The sequence below is a fragment of the Melanaphis sacchari genome, unplaced genomic scaffold, assembly GCF_002803265.2.
Source record: "Melanaphis sacchari strain LSU unplaced genomic scaffold, SCAv2.0 Contig11_pilon_pilon, whole genome shotgun sequence".
Taxonomy (NCBI): domain Eukaryota; kingdom Metazoa; phylum Arthropoda; class Insecta; order Hemiptera; family Aphididae; genus Melanaphis; species Melanaphis sacchari.
Genome location: NW_020270469.1, coordinates 5,070,780 through 5,098,738, shown reverse-complemented (window position 1 = coordinate 5,098,738; position 27,959 = coordinate 5,070,780). Strand labels below are relative to the sequence as shown.

The window sequence follows — 27,959 nt, the reverse complement described above, 5'->3', positions numbered from 1 at the left end:
TTGTTATGTTGTATTCGTTTGTAAGACACCGTGATTTAACGTTTCTTTAACTGTTTGAAATTTATAAAACGAGTATATGTATATAGGTATCCACACAGCTACGCCTATCATTCAGTATTTCATCATTGTCCCTGCACGGTGCTTAACGTGCATAACATTATTCACTTATAACAATATTCAGGTAATACTACTGAAATAAACACACGTTTTTGTTGTTAAATCACACTATTAATTGTTCTTCTATTCATGAGCACCACGTTTGCGTATATAATATATTATTATTGTCTACATAGTAATACAGTATATGACTTTAAAAAAAACCGACTAAACGTTTGTATTTATCTACAACGTGCCCAGCTGTGTACAGTTCCAAGTTCTTACCGTAGAATAATAATGCGATCGTATTATATACCTTTGATAAAAAAAAAAAAAAAAAAACTTTATTTCATTATATTCATCATAATCGCACTAATCATAGAATCAAAAATAAGTTTGTAAACAGATAATATGAGTATAATATAATGGATATACTTGCTATAAACACATTATTAGTTTTTAGACACTCTGTATATACATACTAAACGCAATAATATATTATACGAACGTAAATTGATAAAATAATAGCCTTGTATACAGAGCGTTTCACCATTCTTGTAATATTCGTAAAGTCGTACACGGTTCGCCTATACTATAATTATTATATTCCATCTACTAGTCTACTCGCGGTTCGCTATTCTTCCGGAAATTTCAAAACTTTCCCAACCGTAATAAAATATGATTGTTTAATAGAAACTATATTTCATAGTAATTTAATTTTTAATACGCTTTAGCGAGTATTTCAAATATTTCTAAATCGCAAAAACAAATTAGGGTATATTTTTTTGTTCTGCAGTAATGTAGGTACAACTCAAAAAATAGCACGAATTCAATATCTTAAATATTGACGGTGTGTATTGGTAAAAGAGAAAAAAGTCGAAGTCGCTATTTTTTAGAAAGCGAAAGTACTTCTGATTTATGTACACGGACTGCTCAGTAGTTTTTTTTTTAGTTTTTCGTATACAATTGTCATTATAATGGGGGAAAAAAAAAAATTCTAAAAATCAAACATTTTTATGACGGAAACTACCGTGGAAAATTACAAGTTACACTATCGCGTAATAACCGAAATACGGCCCCAAATCGAACGATGTTTCCTTTTACTGGCGCACCGCGCACCACCTAGATTAAAATATATTTTCAAAAATACGGGTTGTTGCCCGGGGAGTTGAGTGGACGTAACATTTGAAAGTACAAGTTACAATTGTTTTACAGTATCATTATTCAATACTGTTAGGATAATAATAATATATAAATATATACATATAATATATTTTATAAGTGTAATAAATCAATATACATAATCCTGCAAAAGGACGAATCCTCGTCGACTATCCGCACAAGCCCGACGAGGGGTTGGTGTGCACGTATATCACGCGTATTATTTTCACAGTGTAACGTGTGTGTCAGTATCGTACGCGGTCGTGTGTCGCATCGATGGACGGTTTTCCGAAAACATCGAACACCGCACCGGGAAAACGTCGACGACGACCGCGGGGACATTTGCACCCGGAATGACATGCGACACATGCTGTATGCAATTACACAGGCGCAGATGCACCGCAAGCACGCGCTCGTCGTCGTCTCTTGTCGCACGTTTGTATACAAATATTGTAAATGGTGTACCTCGTGCACGCAACAGCGCAACCGGTCGCCGTGGCGGGAGCGACCGTTCACTTTCCATTTCGAGCGACGGACTGCTGCAGGTAGAGGTAGGTATATACCTAGTCTGCGGCGGTGGCGGCGGGACCCACGCCCATCCGAATAATAATAATAATACTATCGTTATGTGTACATACTGTGTATATATATTTCGTCGTTAACGATTTCTCTCGTCGCGACGGCTGTGCTCGCGTGTACGCGGACGACGGTTCAGTACGATTTCAGCAGCGCGCCGAACATGATGCGCACCGACTCAGCCGCGCCGTCGCGATTATCGTCCCACATCGGACTGGTGGCCCGCAGCCCCGAGGGCCATGCCGCCAAGACGATGCAGATCAAGGGTCACGAGGACCAGTGGGTGGACATACAGGCGCACACGTTCAGGAACTGGGTGAACGAGCACGTGCCGGCTGCCGACCGGGTGTCGAACCTCGCGGAAGACCTGCGCGACGGCCGGGTCCTCTGCGAGCTGGTCGAGAGCCTGCAGAAGCGCAAGGCGTTTGCGTGGAACCACAACCCCGGCAACCGGCACCAGATGTTGGAGAACGTGTCCAAGGCCCTGACGGCGATCGCGGACGACGGCGTCAAGCTGGTCAACATAGGTACGCGTTTGACGATTTCGTTTATCAGTACGACGTGCGCGCGATGGCTGTTATATGGTTATGCCCGTAATATTGTTGTCGGGGGCCTTTGAAATCGGTTTTTAGGACCAGCTTTTTGTCGGATCGCTTGCGGCCGTGCAGGTGGCCGGAAAAACCACGCGATTATTATACTTTTTCACTCGCGGGTCTGCGTGTGTATGTATGTTAGATTTTAGTCATCGCGGCGTGTATTGTGTATACTTTCGATCATATATAGGTGTGCGCTACAGGTGGTGCATTCCATTCTCGATCTAGAACCTAAAACCCCCATCAGACGACCCGCTTAAAATCGGTAATTTTTGGTTTTAGGAGACCTCGAAAAAAATAATATTAATAACGCCTGCTCTTAACATATATTTTTATTTATAGAACATTTTTTTAAATCATAATTTATTTTTATTTTTTTTTTTGTCGGGAGGAAATGATTAATTGTAAATTATTTTAAATCGTATATTAACTCGTTCTGAAACTTATTTATCTGCGTAAAAAGGCGTAGGCCGCAGGTGGTGTATTTGCATACCGCGCACTGCGTTCATCGTGTGTTACACACTTACGCCTATACATGCCTTCGATTGGACTTTAATGTACTATTAAGTATGGTAGTTCGAGTACAAACATCCTGGGTTAACATTGTCAATTGCACTTTGCAGGTTATTTTCGTGTTAGATAATGATTTTTTTGTTTTTGACGTCGAACAGGTGTTGGGTAGTATCGCCAAATAGGGAGTGTTATACAAAACACTGAGCGAAGTATGCAATAGTTAATCATGTGGGTGTATTGACCTCACATACTATAATACTAGAACCATAATGCTTCTATAATAATATGATTGAATAATTTTTCACATATGAAATATGAATGATATTACAATATTGGTCGCAGTTTTAGGTATACGGTATACCTACTATATAGGCGGAGCTATCTCCATTATTTTTATTTACAAGCACGCATTTTTATATCAACTAAAAGGATAATACAGAGGCACCTTGAAATATAGTATATTTTAAACATCGGATTATTTAGGTTTTGAGTACCTCATATTTAAATTCATAAACTATAGTCGTGTCATTGTTTGAAGTAAAGAAAAAAAAATGTAGAGATTTACTATATTTTCAATTTAGGTGGTACAAGTTATTTTTCTTGTTCCATGGTGTAATAGTTTTTTTTATTTTTTAGGAAACGAAGACATAGTTAATGGGAATCTGAAATTAATTTTAGGACTAATTTGGTCACTGATTGTTCGTTATCAAATTGGGCGATCGAAATGTCCACCTAAAAAGCTCATGTTGGCTTGGCTCAAGGTATATTAGCGTATAACTAAACCTACGAATGTTTTATTTAAAATACATTAATATTATCTTTGAAAATTGTAAAATTATAATAATTTATTTGTTGGTTTTATATGGATAGTCTGTACTACCGGAATGTCGCGTAAACAATTTCACCACAGATTGGAATTCCGGAATATGTCTTTCGTCCTTGTTGGATTACTGTGAACCGGGATTGTTTCCACATTGGAAAAATTTAGATCCCAATGATAGCGTGAACAACTGCCGCCGTGCTATGGAATTGGCCCGAGATCGTTTCAGCATCCCTATGGTGCTGGAGCCTGAATATTTAGCTTCACCTTATCTAGACGAACTATCGGGCATGACGTATTTGTCCTATTTTATGAAAGAAAAGAGTCCTGGTACTAAAGCCACATTAAACTGGGTGAATAGTCAACTAAAATCTCATACGGTGTCTAATTTCACGGTAAGTGTTTTCCGTTCTTGCGAAAACAAACATGCAAACTCATCGGTTTTTATACTTTTAGACCGATTGGAAAGACGGTATTGTATTGTGTGAATTAACAAAATCTCTTGGTGTTCCGGCCAAGTATCAAAAATATGACGACCCGGAGGTCTGGGAGTCCAACTTAAACGCTGGTATGTATTGCTGTATATAAAAGTTTAATCCGTGAAACATTTATTTGTATCCTGTTTACTGAAATAAGTATTATCGTACATAGGAATGAATGCTGGAAAAAAGTTAGGTGTCGAACCTCTGTTGAAAGCCAAAGATGTGTCTAGTCTGAATGCTTCACATTTAGGCATGATGTCTTATGTGTCTAATTTCCAATGGGTAAAACCGCGAACTCGGCCATCGCATACCGTGCGCGCCCATAGTGACACCCACACCACCAGAGTCTATAAACCAGTAGGTTAATTAAATAAAAATAATATTAACTTGTTAAACACAAATAAGTGTTAATCAGAATTAACGTAATAATAAATCCACGACATTTTTTTTAGACTAGTTTCAAAGTGACATTTTTGGATGCAGAAGTAGATCCAAGCGATGTCACGGTGGAAATAATTGGACCGGAACTCAATACCATACCGTGTAATTTGAATTTAAAATCCAATGGTGGCACATGCACGTTCGTGCCACTCATAATTGGAATGTATAAGGTATGCATTTGTTTTCCCCCAGCTGCATGTATATATTATACATGTACGTAGTCGACACGGTTCGTGGTTTTAATTTTTAATGTTTGTGTTTATCGCACAGGTTACGATTTTCAATGGCGACGATGTGATCCAAGGGTGCCCAATGTTTATACGAGCTATGCCTGAAGTGTCCGAAATTAAACACTCAGGTATGGAACCATGCGCAGTTGGATCTATCGTCGAAGTTCAGGTGAGTTTCTAGTGCACGACAACGAAAACGCAAAGTACCTACCTAAAGTTTAACGTACTTATTCGTTTGGTATTTGGTTTTTGTTTCCAGATAAATTGTAACGGTGCTAAAGCTCAAAATATTCAAGTTTTGGCCATGAGTCCGGACGGTCGAGAATTAGAATGTCCGGTAAGTGAATCAGGAGATGCGTACCGGACGACGTTCCAACCCGACGAACCGGGAGAATGGACCATAGCCGTGAAACACCGTGGACAGTTAATCCAGGGTAGTCCATATACGTGTTTTGTGTTCGATCCGAACGGCATTAAGGTAAAAAAAATCAAAAATCAAAGAGATGTCGAAAGACCGTGAACTAAATAATTGGTTTTCACTGTCTTATTGTTTAGTTGCTTGGCTTAGATAGACCAGCTATTGCGGGAAGTATAGTCAATTGGACTTTGGACGCCAGAGGAACGGGAGGTCTGGGAAAAATAGAAATTGATATTGTTCACGATAAACAGTCACTTCCGCATACGATTGACCATTTAGGAAATTCTATTTACAACGTCTCTTTACACACTAGAAGACCTGGAAAATACAAAATTTATGTTTATTTTAACGGGGCAACTGTTAAAGGAAGGTATAAAAGATCGAACGAATAATAACTTAATTTAACACTGTTATTATTCTTAATCACCAGTAACTATTTAATTATGTTAAATTTTCCATTAAATTTTCTCGATGAATTTAATTTCATATTTTTACTTCCTTTTTTATTTATTTAACTATTTTAATTTCTATTCTCAATACTGTTTATACACTAAATAATTATACATCTTTTTTTCATTGATATTTATTAATTGTATTATGCACATTGATTGAAAATAATGACATGTGAAGGAGTATCTACTTACATTTTAGTTAAAAGTTACCTTTAAAAGTTATAGTTAACTTATAGGTAACTATTTTAGTAAAAAATACTTTTAAATAAATTAAGAATACATTATTTAGGCAATAGAAGTAGACATCTATATCTACCAATTTTTCGTATCTAATTGAAATTTCAAAATAGTAAAATAAAAACTTTTTTGTCTTGACCTTGAAAAGTTAATTAAAATAAAGAATGACAATGCATTAAAAAAATCTGTTGTGGATAATGACGATGATCATCATTATTGAACCAAACTATATGTATCAAATAATAATTCTAACATATTTGTTATAGGCTTTTAGAAATTTTTATAAGTTATAACATCTTTATAATACTGATATCAATAATATCTATTTGCAATAATGCTTATTTATTTATAAATTTATAATATATTGTAGGAAGTCCATTTCCTCTTAGAGTGGGTACAAAAGAAGACATCAAGCGACATAGAAGCATGAGTAAGTTTTATTTTTAAATCAAGTTTAAAATTCTATTATCGTTATTATGATTATATTACTTATGAATTATGATACATATCTATAAAATTATTAAATAATTTGCTATGCATATGATTGTCATATTCGTATATATAATATACTTCATATAGACAACTATGTAATAATTAGTAAATATAATATTATCATTACTTTAGAACATATTTATTTTTTAGCACCTACAAAATTAGTCAATGGAAACAGCTCTTCTGCTTTCAGTAAGTTTATTTCATACACATAATATTTAAGCTATAAATTATATTTTAATATATTTTAGATGACTTTACTTCTTCTAATGAATACAATAAAATTGGTCTTCTTAGACCTATTTCACCTCTACAATCGCCAAAATTCACTTCTTCTCCTATAAATCATCTGCATAGTAATGTGTATAAAGTAGGTTTTATTTTTAATAATAATTTATTAACACATTTTTTAATATATTTTTATATTTATTTGATAGACAACCAACCATTCGGAATCTGGATTTCATAGCATCTCATCGCCGTTACATTTAAATATTCCTAGTTCTCTATCTCCAAATCATAGTTATGTATCACCAAAAAGTGCTTTGTCTCCGTCAAAATCAAAAAATAATGGTAAGATTATCTTTTATTATTATTTATTCCTAACAATGGTTTTATGCTTATGTATAACTATTATTTTTTTTACAGATATAGTTTTTGGAGAAAATATGCAACTCATGCCCATAAATAGGTATTCAACGATTTACATAAATTCTGACGAGGTACTTGCCAATATTAATGTCACAGTGATTGGTAGGTTAATTTCATGGTAAAAAAAATATTCAGTTCATTTTTTATACAATAATTTTGAATTGCTATAGGCCCATCAAATAAGACAATTCCTGTGAGAATGTCTAGGAACATTGCGCAAGGTCACGTTTTAGCACAGTTTACAGCTGAACAAATTGGAGAACATTCAATTGATGTAAAAATTAATGGTACTAAAGTTGCTGGTTCTCCATTCAGGTAAATTTAAACTAAATTTAAGAATATCTATAAAACGTTTGTGTTAATGAAAAATTGTTTAATGAGGTATAATATGAGTATATAATTATAACTTTTTACCATAATTTATATGCAATGAAATGTAACACTTAAAAAATATAGTATTATCGTTGTTTATTTAAAAAATTAACATTATTTATTTAAATACTTTTTTTTCAGGAGTCATGCATATGATGTGTATGCTATTAAAGTCGGCCATATACCAAATGGAGTGGTGGGTGAACCAGTAGAATTTGAAAGTAATTATGAACTATAAAAGTTGAATCTGAATAAGAAATAAAAAAAAAAAATTTAAATGGTTTTTTAACACTTTGAAACTTTATTATCTAGTTGATGGATCAGGAGCAGGGTCTGGTAACTTGGAAATTCTTGTAAATGGAGGACACGTCACTAGTTTTGTTCGAAATTTGGGCAATCAAAAATTTTTGGCGTCATTTGTTCCACATAAAGCACTTATTCATTTAGTTGATATGAAATTTAACAACGAACAAGTACCAGGTAGATAGTATATTTTAATCTATTCATTATTGTTAAAAATATCTAGAAAAAAGGTTCCCACGATTAAGTTAACAAGATTAAATGAGGCGAATAGAGACTAAAATTATAATAATATAGTTGAGAATGTCTATTAACTTTTACTGAATATATCACATATCTATTTAATGTGTTTTAAGAGCCTAATATATTATTACAATAGGTTGTGAGTATTTGTATAGATAATTAACTAGGTATCTAGTTAATTATAAAATAGCAAAAAAAAGTCAGGATAATTTGTAGGTATTAAATTAAGTATATGTACTTGAGTACTTAAGTACCTACTTGTGTACTTACTCAAGTAATCAATTTAGGTAGACGCAAAAAATAATGGAAAAAATATGGATAATATACATTTACATAATAATTGCATGTAATTGTTTTAACTATAGCGATTGACTTTATTAAGTAAATATGTAGATACCTAGAACTGTTCTAGGTATCTATATTTTTATGAATTGTTTTCATATTGGGTTCCTACGTAGATTTGAATATTATTATTATTTAATTCATTTCAGATCTATGGGTTCCTTACTTTTGAATAATTATAAATTATAATATTATAGGTCAATTATTAATCCCTTTTAGGCTATTTTTACAATACTTAAATAGTTATAATTTATAATGATAGATTTTATATACAATATTAGTGCTTTATTTCACTTAAAATTCACATTGTTTAATAAATATTGTATCATTATAAGCAGTAGTTTTTTATACATAATTATTTACAGTTATTTGCTATATTCATACAGATGTTATCTATCAAATATGGGTAGCTATTGACTAATATTAATAACGTTAGATACTGTAAATAATTAAATTATTGAGATAAATGCTAATGGTTAATGGTTACCTATTTAAAAAAACTTGTTACAAAACAATTTGGCTAATTATATTATTATTTATTGTGAAATTCGTCACAGTTATAATGTTTGTTAATACTTTTTAGTCGATGTCTAATATAAGCTAATGACTCATAGCCTTAAGTAAATTGTAAGAACTTATTAGCTAAAAATTTAAAAAGTTTTAACGTTATTTATGGTTTACGTTCATAGGTAAAATGTTAACCAAATGTTGTATGCATGAAATGATTCGTCACAATTTAAAAAATAAAAATAAAACCCCATTAAAACTCAACTCCCACACATATATTAAGTGTCCTAATTTATGTTTTGAGTGCATCTGTATTTTTTTAATAAACAAATAATACATATATGTATATACACAATACATGTATATCGTATATGTGTACTGTATATATATATATATATCACTATTAAAATATAAAAGCTTCATATATAAATTTAGGTACTAAAATAAATATATGTATATATACTTACGTTTGCAATTAAAAAAAAAATTAAAATATTGGCATAAAATCTGTACATATGATATTAGCGGACAGTGACATAACCAAGGATTTTTCAATGGTGGGTGGAGGGACTTAACATATTAAATACAAATTAGGTACGGTAACTAATTCTTTTCACTATAAAGTATTATAGAAATACATTTATATTATATAAATGTAATTTATATTTGTTTAATAGTAATAAGCGTTTCATGTTATATTATGGTACGTTAAAATATATTAATTAATTTTACTTTTTAATTTTTACATAATGAGAATATAATAATTTCATTATTTGATTCATAGCTTAATTGTATTCTTTTGAGGTTATTTTATTCGGAAAATCGTTTGGTTATAGACATAGCATAAATATAATTACAGGATGCTATTTTAATAATCATTATATTTAGCAATAATTACAATTTTTGAAAGTATTATTTTTTCATAATTAATAAAATTACATTGAATAGTATTTATTAATTTTTTTTTTTTTTTGATTTCCTTTAAATATATTTTGTATATGAAAAAATAAAATTTTGAATGAGTAGTTATATTAAGTTACAAGTATTTAAATTTTAGATTAGCGGAGTATATAATAACCAACAATATTTCGAGATACTAAGGTTCTTCGACTTCACTCATCCGTATTACAATACTTATTTAAGTATTATAATTTATTACTTATATTATTCGAAATACTCGTAAAAATATTCTGTCACTATATGAAATTAAGAAATTATCGTTTTTCGTTGATATGTTGACATTCAAAAAATTAAAATATTTAAAAAGATAATGTTGAAAAGTTAGATAAAATGATGTTTATAATATTATAATTAAATATTGTGAGTATTTAAAAATAAAAAATAATTTTTTAAATTATGAATGTTCTTCTATAAAATAATCATTTTATATAATATATAAAGTACATTTAAATTTTTTTCATACAATTTCATTGTAATGTATACTCAATTGTATAAAGATTTCTTTATATTATACGTATACCTATGATTGAAAATAATAATAAAAGTTATTATTTACCTATCATTATTTAGTATTCCACATACCTAATATTGTTCATTATTTTATAAATAAATTATTATTTATTGAATATAAGATAATATGATTTTAATGTTTCAAGTTTTCAATGCTAAGTCATTTGTATCTTTAATTTTTTATCATAGTCAATGGAGAAGTCTAAAGTCTTCTTAGCCCCTCCCCTCAAGTGTACGCCACCGTTGGTGTATTATTATAATATTCACTTATTGTTATTATAACCTTGAAAATCCATTTATTCTCTAAGAATTAAGATCTAAGAATCTAGACTAAAATACTGAAATTATTGTTGCGGTGTATTATGTATCATATTCAATAACGTTCTATATTTGTAAAACGTATAGCAAAAAAGACAAAAAATGAAGAGAAGATTTTTAGTTATTGAAAATTAAATTTTTAAAATTATCAGTAAGCATGCAAAATGGATTTAAATAACTTTTTTCAATAATTTATTGACATTATTCAGAGGACGCTACAATAAATGGACATACTCAAATACTCTGTTAATTCATTTTAATAAATAATTTCCAAAATGTCTTTTGTAGGTTTGTTCTCAATTTTTATATTTTTAAGCATGTCTTCCTGTAACATTCATAAATCAGGTGTTTAGATGTGTTTAATACCTTCGGGTACGTGATTTCATCGTCAAAAATATTTTCACTGAATCAGCCTTATTATTGCTAATATATTTTTCGGATTCAGTTAATATAAACTCATTCTAATTCCTATCGCTTACTTAGTTCTCACAAAATATAACTTTAATCATTGAAAAATATTATAAGTCAAATACAATTGTAACATAATATAATTTACTAGTGGCATAAATTGTTCAAATGCTCATACATAATATTTTGTTGTAACAATAATAATAGCTTACACATTTTAACATAATATCTATGAAATAGACAATAAAAGTAAATAAAATATAATAGGAAGACATTTTTATAAGGAGTAATTTCTAAATTCGATTTAAACATAATTATCAATTATTTTTGTCAAAAAAATTAAGAGTCACCTATTCACAAGAACAACAAAAAATTCGGTTAGTATTTGACTAAAGATTTATTTGTTAACATTTAGAGAATAATATATACTAATTAAAATTTAAAATATCGCAATCGACTATTTTTTTATTACAATATTAGTTATTATGAATTATTTTCGATATTTATTGTTAGATAATATAGTAATAAAGCAATTTTTGAGCATATAAAATATTATTCATAGAAAACATGTTTTTATTATATTTTATTATTGGACGTTTCGTTTTATTATTGTTTTTTTTATACATGAATATAACCAAAATTCGTAAGACCTTTTGTTTGTTACATTTGTAATCAGTTGCTTATATTTGTGTGGTGATATTATTATTAGGTAATATGTATTTGTAAGTAATGTATAACATTAAACAATTAATAATAATATGATATATTTTGTCACACATGCATCTGCATCGATAGTTAAGCGTAAAATATTTGATACCAGTTGAAGATATCCTTTTTCCTTCCGTAATAATGTAATATCAATGCAGGCGTCAGTATAGTGTGCAAGGGGGAGAAATATCAAGAATTATATCCTCCTACACTTACATTGTTTTTTTTTTTATGTGACCTATCACTTTTATAATAGAGTTGTTATTATACGTACTAATTAATAAATTAATACCATCTCCTTTCACATAATTAAAATCATATGGGGCGGGAGAAAATACGTATTTTTAGTACTATCCTGGACCCTGGTAAAAATTAAGATTTCAAAGTTTTATTTTTTTTTTTTAATATAATGTACAATATGGCAATATGGCTATAAACATGCAAATTTATCTTTGAAATTCAAACGACATTCTTATCTCTTAAAATGAAAAATAGGTACACGGAACCGCATTTAGCAACATGTGTCGACAGTATACTTAAATAATAAAAATTAATTTATTTGAAATTTTTTTTTGTTAATGTAGAGTAATTTTCCCGTAAGTAAGATGTAAGTTAAATTTTGAAATTCGCAAGTACTCCATCTCTCTCGAAATCAAAATTATATAGTGACCAGATACGTAATTTTTGATCTTTCCTAGTACAAATTAAGATTTTCAAAATTATTTTTACTAATAAAAATAGTTATAGTGAAAATACAAGCCCAATTTTTAAATTTGTAAGAATCCTTTTCCCTCAAAATCAAAATTACATGGAATAGTTTGAAATACCTATGTATTTATAGCTCAATCCTATTTAAAAATAATTAATATTTTCAATTTTTTTTTCGAATGTACATCATGCCCATTCATGCCCTACCGCCCCCTACTTATTATAAAATATTCTGTAGGTACTTTTATTTAACTATACAGTACATGTACAAAATCTTTACACTTATGTGTTATCACTAATCACTTATCAGTTATCAGCAGTTACTTTAAACTGTATTAAAACGTTTTCGCCGAAACGTCTTGACGTGGTGCTTAGTGTCAACATTGGTCTGAGACATCGGATATGGTCGACGTCTATAGACTCTGTCTGACGCTGCAGAGAAAAGTACCTTCACACTTATATAATATATATACTGCACAGACTATATAAGGTGTCAAATTTACCTTTCTATATATTATATAGTTTTAAGTACGGAATATGATATACTCACAAAGTCACAACTTTTAAACCTTAGTACATTTTGGCTATAAATTATAAAAACACTTTAACTCCTAAGCATCCTTTATTTGTGTCTTTGATTCTTCCCTCGCTGAAATGTGTACCTAATTACTTTATTTACTTATAAGAAAATATCTCCTTTCGTTAAACATTTCTAAGCACACCACTTGTAAAGGTGTTTTTAGAGACAGAAGCTGATGCATGGCAAATACATAAAAGTATATGATGTGTAGCTTGTGCGGATGCGAGAAGTCAATTTTAATCTTGGGTGAATTGCAATTATAGCCTGTGGCACGTGTCATTAATGTTCACGCCTTTATCACAAAATATATGTATATGTTTAAATAAAAAAAATTTTTTTTGAGCTATTTCATATTTCTTGGATTACAAATTGCATAGGTCTGAAACTGCATCACCGCACGAGCTACGCACACTATTTTTTGTTATACCTCTAAATCTCTGCCGTGTAAAAAAACACCTTCATCAGTATTATGGTAATCCACAGTGAACGGTTTTTTTTCTATTCGGTATGATTGATAGATTTCGTATATTCATAAATTATTTTCATAGAACATCATGGGAGTAACTTATTTTCTGGAAACCAATTATAAAAAATAGTATTTGATATAATATTGAACAAAGCGTATCGATACGTTCATGTTATATATCAATCAATAATCATCAATCTGATTTAGACAGTGACTTATTCAACTGTGTAGTGAGATTCGTATTTTTCTATTCACGGAAAAACGTACTTACTGTTCGATGGACGAAATAAAATTTATTTTCCAATGATTCATAACTGGCAACGGAAATTAAACTACCGATGCAGGTGTAACAAAAGATTATTTTTTGAATAAATAATTCAAAAGTCATGTTCATGATCTAATATGTCTTTCCAAAAGAAAAATGGGTTCATTTTTTTATTGCAAACTTATTTCTATGTTTATTGTTTTACAATTAATTACACCCGACACATGGCTGATGACATTAGGGAGTCTTATCCATTAAAGTTATTATTAAAATAATGTATACTATGCGTTGTATAAATAGCAAAACAACGCATAGTTTATCTATGATTTATCGTTTTGTTTACAGATTTTTGCTAACAAGAATATCAATTAATATGTTAAATGTCTTAATATTAATAATAGACAACGTTGTAATAAATAAAATAAGATAGATTACGATTTTTTATGATGTTATATCGCCATATCGGGAAGTCCAGACGCCAGACAGTCAAATTAATATTGAGTTAATACCATCTGATACATCACGTATGAAATAATATGTTCCATTATCCTCGGTCGAAGTTAAACACTCTTTCAGCTGCTACAAATTAATAATTTTGAGACCTACCCGTTGTACATTTACATTTAAAAATCTACAAGTGTATGTCGTATCCAATTGTTTCCGAGAAGACAACAATGACGATGAATTTAATTAATACAATTTAAAAAAATGTAATAAACTACATTTTTTGTTCGTTAAATATTTCGTGCTTTTAAATAAATAATTTAACAAAAATAAGGACATAAATATTTACGTATCGTGACTTTTTTTATTGCGTAAACATCCGTGCCCCGGTAATAACTACACATCTATACTACTTGTGTGATAGGTGACAATCGATCGACGGTCATTAAGCAGTAAGCACAAATAAGTGCAAGTAGAATTTCCTACTCTATGATTATAAATTATAATTCCGTTTACGATTCACAGTATGGGGTTATTCGTGTTATAGTAATAGTATAACACGGTCGACATATTTTAAATTCTTGGAGGGAAATTCGATGCCGGAAGACATTCCAGTTGGCGCGCCTGTGTCTTTGGAATTTTTCTCAACCATCGATAGTTGTTGACTGCGTTGTACACCCACAAGGACCGCCGATTCACAGAATCATTAACAGATACACTACCCGCGCACACATTTTTCCATTTGAATTAAATGCGTAACGCATAAATATTTTTCTAAACGTTTACACTAAAATGGGTGTAACGCATAATTATTAGACGATAATTATAATCAATAAACGGGTGACGTGCAATGAATGCGTTGAAATTTTTTTGGACGAATGACGTAGATTTTTTAAAAAATAATCCTTATAAGCCGTTCGAATGGCGCGCTCCGAAATCGGTAAACGCAAATATCGTGACGACCAAGATATCGATATTTTTATCATGTACACGTCAAACGGGTAGATGCAACAGGTCGGTGGTTTATTTATCGTGATTAGTAGTAGTAGTGTGTGTTTGGTGCGTTTTATATTTATTATTTTTTTTCTAGGTTTTTTTTTTCGTTATTTTAATTTTTTATAATAGTTTGTGTTTTTAGTTTTTAGTTTTTAATATTAGTAAAATGTACATTAATTCGCGTTATTACGTATTGTCTCGATACATTGCTCAAAGTGAAATAAAGAAGGATTACTCTCTGAAGTTTATATAAAAGTAATGTTTATGTACCTATTTGTTTTTATTTACAGCCGGGCTTTTCGTAAAATATGTAATAACTAATCATTGATATACATTTCGAACGATATGATTAATCAATACTGTAAATACTGTAAGATATTCACAGTTTGATATATTTTCAATTATTAGTTTGTTCATCAAAGTATTTATTTTACAAATTTGTTTTTACTCTATTTTTGGCACGATACAACTTTTTTTTATTTTAGTCTTTAATAATGTATCTACTGTATGGTTGACTAATTGAATTTATTATATTCAACAAGGATTTAATAATACTTCTTTCTAAAATATTATTTTTATACATTTAATATTCTTTATCATAAATATCAGTATTTTAAAAAAAATAATGTATTATCTCATAAAAACATCAAATTTTTAGTTAAAATTTTTTTTTTTTATAATTATAGGAAATTTCTGTACATTTTAATATACATTATATATAAATGATGTATTTGTGATGAATTCCTATATAAATTAATATAATAGAAATCTTTACTTGCACAATAGCCAAAAACTACTTTCTAAATTTAAATAATTTGACTAAAAATATTAAAGAATTGAAATGTGTCATAAAAAGTAATATTAGCATAATTTATGAATTTTAGTTTAAAATAGATGTATTATATAAAATAAATTATATCTTTTACATATCTTTTTAGTCCACTTAGACATAATTTATAAGGTACCTCTTATTAGTATCAATCAGTTAACTCACTTAATAACCTAAATTAAAACTTATGCTGAAGTATGTTAAGGTTATAAAATGTATTAGGCTTATTAAAACAAAATTAAAACAGTTATTACAATAATTATGTTTTTATTCGCCTAGCATTTATAAGAATTACATCTGGAATCAAAGTTTAAAATGTTAATTGACATTTCATTATTCTTATAAATTTATTAATTTTTCATGCTTAGTAAGAATTTATATATTTTTAAATTTTAGATACATGTAACTAAATAATTATGTTTATAAATAGTTAATCACATATTTTTTTTTTTTATTATTAAAGTTGTATCTATTTGCTGCTTAATTAATATTTATATTGATTAGTACCAGTTAATTAAGATCATATTTAAACAAACAATATATTATTCAACTATATAAATACTTTCCACTTTTAACTTGAAAGTTGAAAAATAAAATAATAAGATATATTTTTATTCAACTGTTTTAATGTTATACATTTCTGACCCAACTATTAGAATATTCTTAAGGTGTTCATGATTTTAAATGTGAATTATCAATTCATATACACACCCACATTTTTTTTTTATGAGATGTGTTGCAATAATGGTTTTGAATTATTCATTTTCAAATTGAAATGTATCCGTTATATACTGTGTGCTCATTTATATTGCTTGATTCTATACAACAAATATATACCTAATGTTTTCACTACAATAAGGTTTGAAAATATATACATTTTTTACCAAGTAGGATCAACGCATTATATTTAATTACTTGTTAAAAAAAACTATTTAGTATACTCAAAATCATTATGTTTTTTAATCTTATATTTTTATATGTGTATGTGTATATAAATATAAGAAAAAGGAAAAAGTAATATACATTCCTTATTTTTTCTTTCATGTTTGAAAACACGTTTATTATTAAATATACAGGTATTAAATAAATTCTGTTATTTTAAAATATTACTAGTAGGGCTGGAATTTTAATACCCTAAAAAATCTCAAAAAATGCCCTTAAAAAATGCATTTAAATTTATTCATTGTAGCTTAAAAATTGGAAAAAAATTTTAAAATAAACTAGAGTAATGTATTTTTTTTTTTAAGTACTTTGTTACTTGTTTAGTTGAATGTTGTTCTGTTTTTTCTTTATCATTAGCAGAAAGACCTAGTTATGATAATATATTTGTTTTTGACAATAACTTATCATTCTATATAATTATTAATTTATTATTCGTACCATCAGCAGTTTGTCAAAAGTCTCTTGTTATCACATCAATTTTCGTTCATTTTATGAACAAATTATGAAAAATGCTCTAAAAAATAAGAAATTGCTCTAAAATTGACAATAAAATGCATTTAAGATTAATTTAGTCAAAAAATACAAAAATATGTAAAAAAAAAAAATTACTTTAAAATAATCAGTATCACCCAAAGCACATATATTTATGAACTAACGTTTTGAAACACCAGAAAAAAAAGATGCCTTTGCATCAAAATCCCAACCCTAGTCATTAGTTATAATTGATTTTTCATATGAATTTAAAATTTATTTTAACTATGCTATAAAAAACTTTAAAAAGTATTTTGTGAATTATAGTAGTATTGTACAATTAATAGTTTAAAAAATTCAAGAGCTTATGAATTTACTTTAATGTATATTAATTATTATTCAAGATTTAGATTATTTTCTTTTTAAATATTTTAAAATAATGTATGTAACTTTACGCCTCAGTTACTTAAATAATTTATGAGGTTTTAATAGGTTTGGTTCTGCATAGCTAGTATTCATACAGCAAAAATGATTTCTCTTATTATCTATAATGTGTATCTAATTAACTAATTAATTTATTTATAGGGAGTCCCTGGGAAGTTACAATCATGAGTGGAGGATCATATAGTCCAAAATTAAGCGTCCTTGGCGATGCTGTAAAATTAGTACCTGTTGATTCAGTAGCAATATTTCAAATAAGTGCTATTGGTTTTCATCGAGAAGATGTACAAGTTAATGTATTAAGTAAGTTAATTAAGTTTAATACTGACCTATTTTTGTTTTTAATTATATCAATATACACTTAATATGTAACATATTTATGTAATTAGAATTAAATTACGATTAACATATTTTTAGGTCCAACAAAACGTAATATACAAGCTAAAATTATAAATGAAGGAGGAAATGGAATATTTAGAATAGAATTCATTGTGGTTGAAGTGGGAACTCATTTAGTTGATGTAAGTGTAGCTGGTCATAAACTTGGAACTGGTACATTATTAGCTAAAGGATACAATTCAGCTTTGATTAGAGTGACTGATGTTTCTGATGCTGTTGTTGGCCAACCTTGTCAATTTAGAGGTTAGTTTATAAGAATATAATTATCATTTATTTTTGTACTAAACACATCAAATTAAAAAAATATTTAATCAACTACATTAGTACTGTGGTGTATTTAAAATGATATATTGTATGAAGGGGTTATTTACTTAAAATTTATTAATTATGCTTCCTCAAAAATCTTTTTACCCATAGATACGCCACTGCATTATTATTAATGTAATATTATGCTCTACTTTCTATCATTATACAAAAAATTATATGCATATTAACTGATTTTGAGATTATAAGGTGGAAAACATTTTTGAACTATGATTTAATTTTTAATTTTTATGATTATATACTTCCCAAGTTCTGAACGTCAAAGTTATAAACATTTTATAATTGATGTTAATTATAAAAATGTATCTGTATATTTTACTAAGATTATAGCATAAAGCCTACTGTTTTGAAACTATGATGTGCCTAATATTGTACTATTTTATTTTTTTTAATATGAAATGTTTCATTATAGACCATTTAATTACATTTTCTTAAATAATTTTTCTTAATTAACATTTTTATTATAGTTGATGCTAGTGATGCTGGTGAAGGTCAATTGGAAATATCAATTAATGAAGGAGAAGTACCAAATCATGTAACTGTAGTTGGAGGTGGAAGATGTTTAGTATCTTTTACCCCCGAACACGTTAAACCTCACATGATTGATATAAAGTTTAACAGTGAAACTGTAATAGGTAAAAATAAATTTGAAAGATTAAAAAATGTAATAATGATTTAGTATAAAATAAAGTTTTAATATTTAATTATTATTAATTTAAAGGGTGTCCATTTGTATGTTCAGTATCTGACACAAGTCGCGTGTCTGTTAATTTATCTCGTTTGGAGTTGATACCTGTTAATCAAGTAGCAAAATTTCATATGATGGTTGATAATTCAGCTTCAGCTGAATTATCTGTGTCTGTTACTGGTGAATATTTGTTTTATTTTTTTGTTCAGTATTTTTGTAATTATTTTTTTTCTTTAAATTTTAGGCCCTACTACTGAACTTCCAGTTAAAGTCACAGGAAATGTAAATGTAGGTTTTACCGCTGAGTTTACACCACTCCAAGTAGGAGCCCATTCAATATCAGTTGAATACAATGGCCATGCTGTTAATGGTACTCCTTATGTAGCTAAAGCTTATGACTCGAGTAAAGTTTTAGTTGGACATGTGCCTAAAGGTCATGTTGGAAATACATTCCAATTCACTGGTATAATTAAAACATTTTTTTCTTTAAATATTATATATTGTATGATGATTAATATTCTTTGATATCATTGTTTTGTGTAGTTGATGCTAGTGAAGCAGGTGAAGGAAATTTAGAAATTACTATATCAGCCAGAGGAGCAAATATTCCCACTCAAGTACATCCTCAAGGCAATGCTAAATTTGCTGTTAGTTTTCTACCACTTCAGCCTACTGATCATGTCATTACTATTCATTTTAATAAGGAACCAGTCCCAGGTTAGATAAATTTTATAATTTTTAATATTAACATACTAATTTAACTACAAAATTATTTATTTTAAATTAATAATTATGTTTGTTTTAGGGTCTCCTTTTATTGCTCATGTTGAGGGAGATTTACCGTTAGTTAGTGGTACTTCACTAACTAGCGCTCCTGTCTCAACTACTTCTCATTTCACTATGAGCAATGTTTCTGGATCATTGGATGACATTGAAGTTAATGTTGAGGGTAAGTTATGAATTCATTAATTTTCGTTTTCATTTTACATATTTGCCTCAGCACGACTGTATGGAATTTCAATTAAAGCTTGTTTACAAGTATGTGTGTCTATATTTTTACAGGTGGGCGATATCAAAAATCTCGATTATACTGATACTTCTCTCTTTTATTAACAACAAACTTTTAAAAACTTTCTGACAGCTATTAACGCTAATATTTTAATTTGGTGGTAGACCTATAAATGTAATGTACTGAAATAAAACTAATTCATTTAAAATATTTATATACATATATATATATATATATATTTAATCTAGAAATATTAAATAGCTATTGGTTGATATAAAAAAAAAAAAAAATAAAAAAATATATGTTGCCATAAAGTAGTATAGTTAAAAGATTTATCTTCTGAAAACATCTTTATTATTATATTTAAATAATTATTTGTATTCTAAATTTTATTTTATTATCTACTTAATTCTAAGAAATACTGTGATCAATCAATGAGAATAAATTAACAAATTTTTGTATAATTTCATATTTTTTTAAACATTTTTTAGAACTTGTCATAGTTGTGAAGTCTAAACTTTAATAATACATTTTGATTTTATTTTCATAAATTAATTTTGAATTAATAACTGGATGGCCAATAAAGATGTTTTCATCAGGTATTTTTAACTTACATTAATATATATGTTATATTTTGTTAACACATTTACATATTAACGAAAATTTAAAAGATTTAATGGAGTATTTTAAAAGCTTATGTATTATAATTTTATTAGTTTAATTTCATTTTTGAATAGTGTTTGTTGAGTTTAAAATTAAATATTACATGCTGTATATTTTGTAGAGCTTGTAAATTGAGTGTTTTACATTCATTTATTTGAATGTGCATTTCTACTTATCTATTTAATAATATTATATCAAATTTTACTAACTAACTATAGTTTAATAATAGAAATTCTATTTTTTGAAATACTATTTTTTTCTTTTAATTTAATTTTTTTTTTTTTGGATTTTTTTTTCATCTTAGTAATTCTTGTTATAATTTTTACATATTTAATTTTAATAATATTAAATCTAATTTAATCGATTTAAATAATAAAAATATAATGTAATGTAATAAAATATTACACAAAGCACAAAGAATAAAAAAAAAAATAAAAAAAAAAAAAAAAAAAAAAAAATAAAGTTTTTAAAAAATATATAAAACAAATTCATATTTCTTAAATATTAAAAAAAAAATACATTTAATTAATATTATACAATTTTTATTTTGGTGCTTTATGCATGCCAATCATTAAATAATTGCATTTTGTCACTTTTTTATGTTATATGTATATTTTTTTAATATAAATTTTTTAGTGTTTGGTTTAAAGCATAATTTTTACTTTAAAGTTTAAACATTAAAAAATGTTTATTTAATGCTTATGCGCTTCACTTATTCAAATAATGTTACTAACACTAATGAAGGATTATATAGGTCCTAATGGGTCGGCAGTTCCTGCCCAAGTAAAAGAATCTGGTTCACAATCATATAAAATTGAATTCTGTCCTAAAATTGTTGGTGAACACAAGATTGCTGTTAGTTATCTTCGGACTCCAGTTGCCGGATCTCCATTTAGTTGTAAGGTGTATGATATCAAAGCTATTAAAGTGAAATCAGTACCTAAGGGCACAGTTGGACAACAAGTCACTTTTATTGGTAAATATATATGGTTTAATAATAATTATGCTCCATATATTCATTTATTTGGTAAATTTTAGTTGAAACAAGTCAAGCTGGTCCAGGTAATTTAGAAGTTACAGTAAATGGTGGTCGAGTGCCAACTTCTGCTCAAGCTCAAGGACCACATACCTATGCGATATCATTTACACCTCGTCAACCAACTGTTCATACTGTACATTTACGTTTTAATAATCATGATGTACCAGGTAAAGTAAAGGTTGAAAATTGTATAGTTGGTCATAAATTCATAAATATCTGATATTTTTAAGAATAAAACTATTTTTTGTATGTAACTAGTGAGAGAAAAGCTTAAATTAAATTAAAAAATATCTTAAAAAATTTTTTTATTTTGTTTTTATGTGAATTTATCATATTTTAAGCCATGATTTGATAAATTAAAACAATTTTTGTTTTAGGTTCACCATTTACTTGTTCTGTTTCTGAAGCTGCTAGAGTGGTTGTCTGGTCAGCTACTGAAGATAAAGTTGCTGTTGGTAAAATAGCATCATTTGCTGTTCAATGTGAAAGTAGTCCTCAAGTACAAGTTCTTGCACCTCTTAGACATTCTTTACCTGTTACTGTTATACCTGCTACTCAACCATCAACTCACAATGTTCAATTTACTCCTATTGATGTTGGTAAGCCTAAATTATGTTTTCTAATAATTAATGTAATTTATTTTTTGTTATTATAAATAATATGATATATTTTACTTTTAAATAGGTGATCATAGCGTTGAAGTTAAAGTTGATGGCATACACGTCGAAGGCAGTCCATTTTTAGTTAAAGCATATGATGCTTCTAAAGTTCGTGTTACAGATATTAACACAGGATTTGTGGGAAAACCTGTCAATTTCAATAGTGAGAATATACTTTTTTTTTTATAAAATCAAAAACTTAACATTTTTGTTATTTTAGTTAATGCTAGTGAAGCTGGTGCTGGTAATTTAGAAATTATAGTGTCAGTTAATGGAGTCAATGTTCCAAATTATGTTCAATCTGAAGGAAATGCTAAGTTTCGCGTTAATTTTAAACCCCGAGATGCTGCTCCCCATAGTCTGAGTGTACGCTTTAATGGTGAACCTATTCCAGGTAATATAACATGTGTTTAACATATCATATAATATTAAAAATATATTAAAAATAATCAATAATTAATTATTTATCATACAGGGTCTCCATTAACTTGCAGAGTATTAGATATTGATCAAGTTGCAGTAACTGGAAATGGTGTTCGATATTGTGCTATAAAAAAGACTGCAGACATTAAAATAGAAAGTCCCGATATATCTAATGATACAAATTTCAAAGTCAATGTCTTTTCACCATCTGGACAATTGATTGATGTTAAAACGAGCATCATGGCCAATGCTATTGGAGCATATTATACACCAAATGAAATTGGTAATTTTTTTAATGTCAACACAATATTTATGAACCAAAAAAGCATTTTATGAAATATATTTTATAATTAATTAAAACATTTCCAGGAAGACATATGATAGAAATTTTTATAGAAGATCAGCCAGTTGATGGTAGTCCATTTGCTTGTCATGCATATAATATAAACAATATAAAAGTTACAGGACTTGATAATGCTAAAGTAAGTTTCTTACAGATAATATACTAATATAGTATATTTTATTTTTATGTATGTACTCATGAAATATTTTTACAAAGGCTAGTAAACCAGTTACATTCAGCGTTGATGCTACAGAAGCCGGAGAAGGCACATTAGAATTGGTGGTTAGCAGCCAAAAAGGCACAGTTAAAGCAGAAGTAGTCGCTTGTTCAAGAGGATTATACGATGTAACATTTGTTCCTCATAATGCAATACCACATTTTGTTAATATAACATTTAATGATGAAATTGTACCAGGTAAATAACAAAATAAAATTAATATTTGTTTATTAAGATTAAGATTGTATTCATTAAATGGTTATTTAAATTTTCATTTAAAGGAAGTCCATATAGCTGTGATGTTGTTGATTTAAATGGAGTCAAGAAAGGAGTATCTGGTTCATCAATTACTGCATTCGGTGAAGGATTGCAACGAGTAAAACTTGGTTATTCAGCTCGTTTTGACATAAATCCACACATTGCTGATCATGGATCTATTAGTGTGATTGTAAAAGGTTTGTGTTTCTCTATTGACGAATGATATATTTTTTTAAACGTTTTTCTATTATTATGTTATTTTAATGTTAAACAATTTTTGAAATTAGATCCTGATAATAAGACTATACCTGTTAATTTACACAAGCATGATAGTGGGTTATATCGGGTAACATATCGCCCATCTATTGTTGGTGTTCATATGGTTACAATTACGCATAGAAATCAGCCAATTACCAAACATCCTTGGAAAGTTCAAGTCATAGATTCTGAGTTAGTTATTATTAGTGGACTCAATGAAGCTATTTGTAATAAACCTGCATCATTTAAAGGTAAGAAAAAAAAAAACATTAATAAAATAGTAATTGACTTAATTATAATGTTTTTTCTTACCTCGTATAGTTGATACAAGGAATGCTGGTAAAGGAGAATTATCTGTGGCAATTAAAGCAGCTGGCCGTGATGTCAAATTAAAATCTTCAGATGTAGAGTCTAATGGTATCTACCAAGTAGCATATCAGCCTGTTATACCTGTACCTCATTATGTGCATGTAAAATACAACAATTTTAATGTGCATGGGTCGCCGTTTATGGTGAATGTGCGAGAACAAAATCCATCTACATCAGCTGAACTTAGAGTTGTTGGTCTAGGGCTTTACCAAGGTATTTCTAACAAAATGTCAACTTTTATAATTGACAGTGCTGGTAAATCCAGTCATGAATTTGATGTTGTTATTACTGGAATGCAACATAGTGCTGTCCCAGCCCAATGTTATCAACACAAAAATGGTATGAACTTGATTGTTGAATTCACACCTCCCAAAGTTGGTGAGTTTTTACTATTTTTCTTAATATCTATTATTGATTTTAATTTAATGATTTTTTTTTTTTATTATTATTATTCAGGACAGTATAATATTGATGTCACACACTTTGGTAAGCATTTAAAGGGATCACCATTCACCAGTTATGTATACGATGCTAGTAAAGTTAAAATTGACAGTCTTCCAGAGAAGAATAGTGCAGTTGTTCATAAACCAATGTCATTTAGATGTTAGTATGCTGTACAAAAAAAATTTTTTCCATAATAGTACTTATTAACTATCCAATTTTCAGTGTTGCGGAAGAATGCTGGGTTGGCTGATTTTACAGTTACTTGTCTTGGTCCAGATAATGAGGATGTTCCAGTAGATTTAAAATTATTCAATGAAGATATTGATGTTGTTCAAATAAACCCCACAGTACCTGGAGATTATATTTTCAACATCTGCTATGGCAAAGATCATATACCTGAAAGTCCATTAAAAGTGCATGTTGCTGATCCAGGAATACCTCGAGCTTGGGGTTCTGGTCTTGTTAAAGCTCTTAAAGATGTTTCAACAAAATTTTACGTCTCAGCATTGGGCACATCTTATCATGCTGTTCCTGTTGTTAATATACGTAATGGATCTGAAATAATACCTGTGACAATTAATCAATGTTCAAGTGGTCATGAAGGAGATTATGAAGTCTTATTTATTCCGAACCATATTGGTTTTTGTGATATAAATATTTTTTGGAATGGAAGACATGTTGGTGAATCACCATATAAGTGTATGGTTGTTGATTTGACTAAAGTGCTGACAATTGGTGAATCAAATTTAAATAATCGTATTATACTTGGAGTTAATGCTCCTACAACATTGACATTTGATACTTCAGTAGCTGGTCCTGGTAAATATTACACATCTTGTTAAATTGTTATTTGAAGTCAATTATCATTTTTATTATTCACATCTCAGGAAAATTAGCTGGTCATTTAGAAAGTCAAGGAGGAACAATTGTTCCAATAATGATAGATCATGCTGGTGATAATGTTAAATGCGTATTAACACCACACATATCTGGCCCTCATGCTCTGTACTTGAATTTTGCTGGACTACCATTACCAGGTTCACCTTATCCTGCTTTAGTAGAAAGTGGAGCTGCTGGTGTACGAGTAGTACTATCTGGTAGTGGGCTGTCAACGGCTACTTGTGGACAACAAGCAGAATTTATAATTGATGGGTCACAAGCAGGGCCTGGTATGTTAATACTATTATTTTAATTTTAATGTGTTTTTTCAGTTGTTATGATAATTGTGTTATTTTATTTAAGGTAATCCTGTAGTCACCATAGCAGGCTCTAGACATGAAATACCAGTTAATATCGAAAAAACAGGTGATAATGTGTACAGTGCTGTTTATACCCCTGTAAGTCCAGGTGCTTATTTATTAAATGTGCTTTGGGGTCACAGGTAAATAAATAAATTTATTTTTATTTTTTATGCATTTTTATGGCTTATAATAATATATATTTTCTTATTTTAGGCAAGTTAAAGGCTGTCCTTTAAAGGTAAATGTAACTGGTGTTTGTGATGCTAGTAAAGTTCTATGCACTGGAGATGGTCTAGGTATAGGTACAGTTGGAAAAGATATCAGAAGTTTTATTGATACACGAAGAGCTGGTCCAGGTATAACATTTAAGACATTCCATATTTTTATGATTATTATTTATGTAAACCATTCATTATCGTACATGTATTTTTCAGGAGAGTTAAGTGCTCACTGCATCGGACCTCATAAAGTTGCCTATTGTGAACTATATGACCATGGAGATGGAACTTTCACATTAAATGTGAAACCACAAGAATCAGGCAGACATACACTGACTGTTAAATATGCCGGTTAGCATAATAATTAATTACTAAAAAAAAATAGCATATACCTAGTAGGAAATATATATATTTTAAGGGTATTTCATTGTTAGAAATATGTATTATTTTAATTTAAACAATTTTTGCATGTTGTGTTCTTTTGTATATACCAAAAATTTAGGTGAGGATGTACCTGGAAGTCCTTTTACTGTTCGAGTTAGCGGTGCACCAGATGCTAGTAAAGTTCGAGTGTACGGTCCTGGGATTGAACACGGCGTGTTAGCAATTTTCCAAAGTAGATTTATATGTGATACTCGTGGAGCTGGTGCTGGACAGTTAACTGTCAGAGTTAGAGGACCTAAAGGTGAATGCCAAAACACTTAAGTACACTTTTTTACACTTCTCAAATTTATAATTTGTATTTTATTTGCAATGAACTATTGTTGATTGTTATTATATTATCTAATTTTATTATTATTAATTTTTATATTTTAGGAGCATTCCGTGTAGAAATGCAACGTGAAAATCAAAAAGACCGAACTATATTATGTAAGTTTGATCCAACAGAGCCTGGTGATTATAGAGTGGAAGTAAAATGGGCCGGAGAGCATGTTCCTGGTTCTCCATTCATGGTCATGATATTTGACACACAAGAAGAACTTAACCGTTTTTTACAGGTAAATTACTCATGTGGTGATATGTTTTGTTTTAAATATGTAACTTATAATTTTATATCTAATTTTTCTTTTTTATTGATGATTTTAGGGTAATCATTCACCAGCAGGTTCTGATCTATATAGTAGTGTTAATTACTCATCAAGTTATGCTCATATCACACCTTAAACTTTGTTACTAGGTGAATAATATAATTTTAAATAATAGTATTTTTTTTTTTTTGTTAAACTATTTTATTACATTAAAAATAATTGTTTTTAACTAGGATTATTGGTAAACAAATCCGTCCAACTGACTATTGATTTTTTTTTTAAATTTATATTATATTTATTATTTATTTAATATTTAATATTTTTTTTATTATATTTACAAATTAACTTATTTAAAAAAAATCAAAATTAAGTACTATGTTCTTGTTATATGTCTTCCATGTATTATT

General features: G+C 28.7%; 1 protein-coding gene across 3 annotated transcripts; it reads left to right on the top strand.

The window, feature by feature from the left end:
* The first annotated feature begins 1,970 nt into the window (after positions 1–1,970).
* Positions 1,971–27,959, top strand: LOC112604369 (filamin-A). 3 transcript variants are annotated; one of them, XM_025353366.1, is made up of 45 exons: positions 1,997–2,360; positions 3,576–3,700; positions 3,810–4,154; positions 4,216–4,327; positions 4,411–4,598; positions 4,694–4,852; positions 4,953–5,081; positions 5,172–5,390; positions 5,468–5,700; positions 6,394–6,449; positions 6,662–6,703; positions 6,763–6,881; positions 6,949–7,084; positions 7,160–7,264; positions 7,333–7,477; positions 7,676–7,755; positions 7,847–8,014; positions 18,117–18,275; positions 18,390–18,614; positions 19,163–19,330; positions 19,417–19,563; positions 19,628–19,846; positions 19,927–20,100; positions 20,189–20,332; positions 21,810–22,031; positions 22,094–22,261; positions 22,472–22,693; positions 22,779–22,916; positions 22,974–23,147; positions 23,229–23,459; positions 23,546–23,658; positions 23,736–23,934; positions 24,018–24,191; positions 24,282–24,503; positions 24,574–24,999; positions 25,078–25,224; positions 25,288–25,884; positions 25,953–26,234; positions 26,308–26,446; positions 26,520–26,662; positions 26,741–26,875; positions 27,027–27,209; positions 27,341–27,522; positions 27,611–27,701; positions 27,786–27,959. In XM_025353366.1, the coding sequence occupies exons 1-44, from the start codon at positions 1,997–1,999 to the stop codon at positions 27,686–27,688; spliced, it is 8,136 nt and encodes a 2,711-aa protein (XP_025209151.1). In that variant the 3' UTR covers positions 27,689–27,701; positions 27,786–27,959. The 3 variants fall into 3 exon arrangements, 2 of the variants coding, with proteins under 2 accessions (XP_025209151.1, XP_025209152.1); XM_025353367.1 differs by lacking the exons at positions 1,997–2,360; positions 3,576–3,700; positions 3,810–4,154; ... (12 more) ...; positions 7,676–7,755; positions 7,847–8,014 and adding an exon at positions 15,380–15,544 and having other exon boundaries at positions 27,611–27,839; XR_003115221.1 differs by lacking the exons at positions 22,094–22,261; positions 22,472–22,693; positions 22,779–22,916; ... (15 more) ...; positions 27,611–27,701; positions 27,786–27,959 and adding an exon at positions 20,446–20,566 and having other exon boundaries at positions 1,971–2,360; positions 21,810–21,884.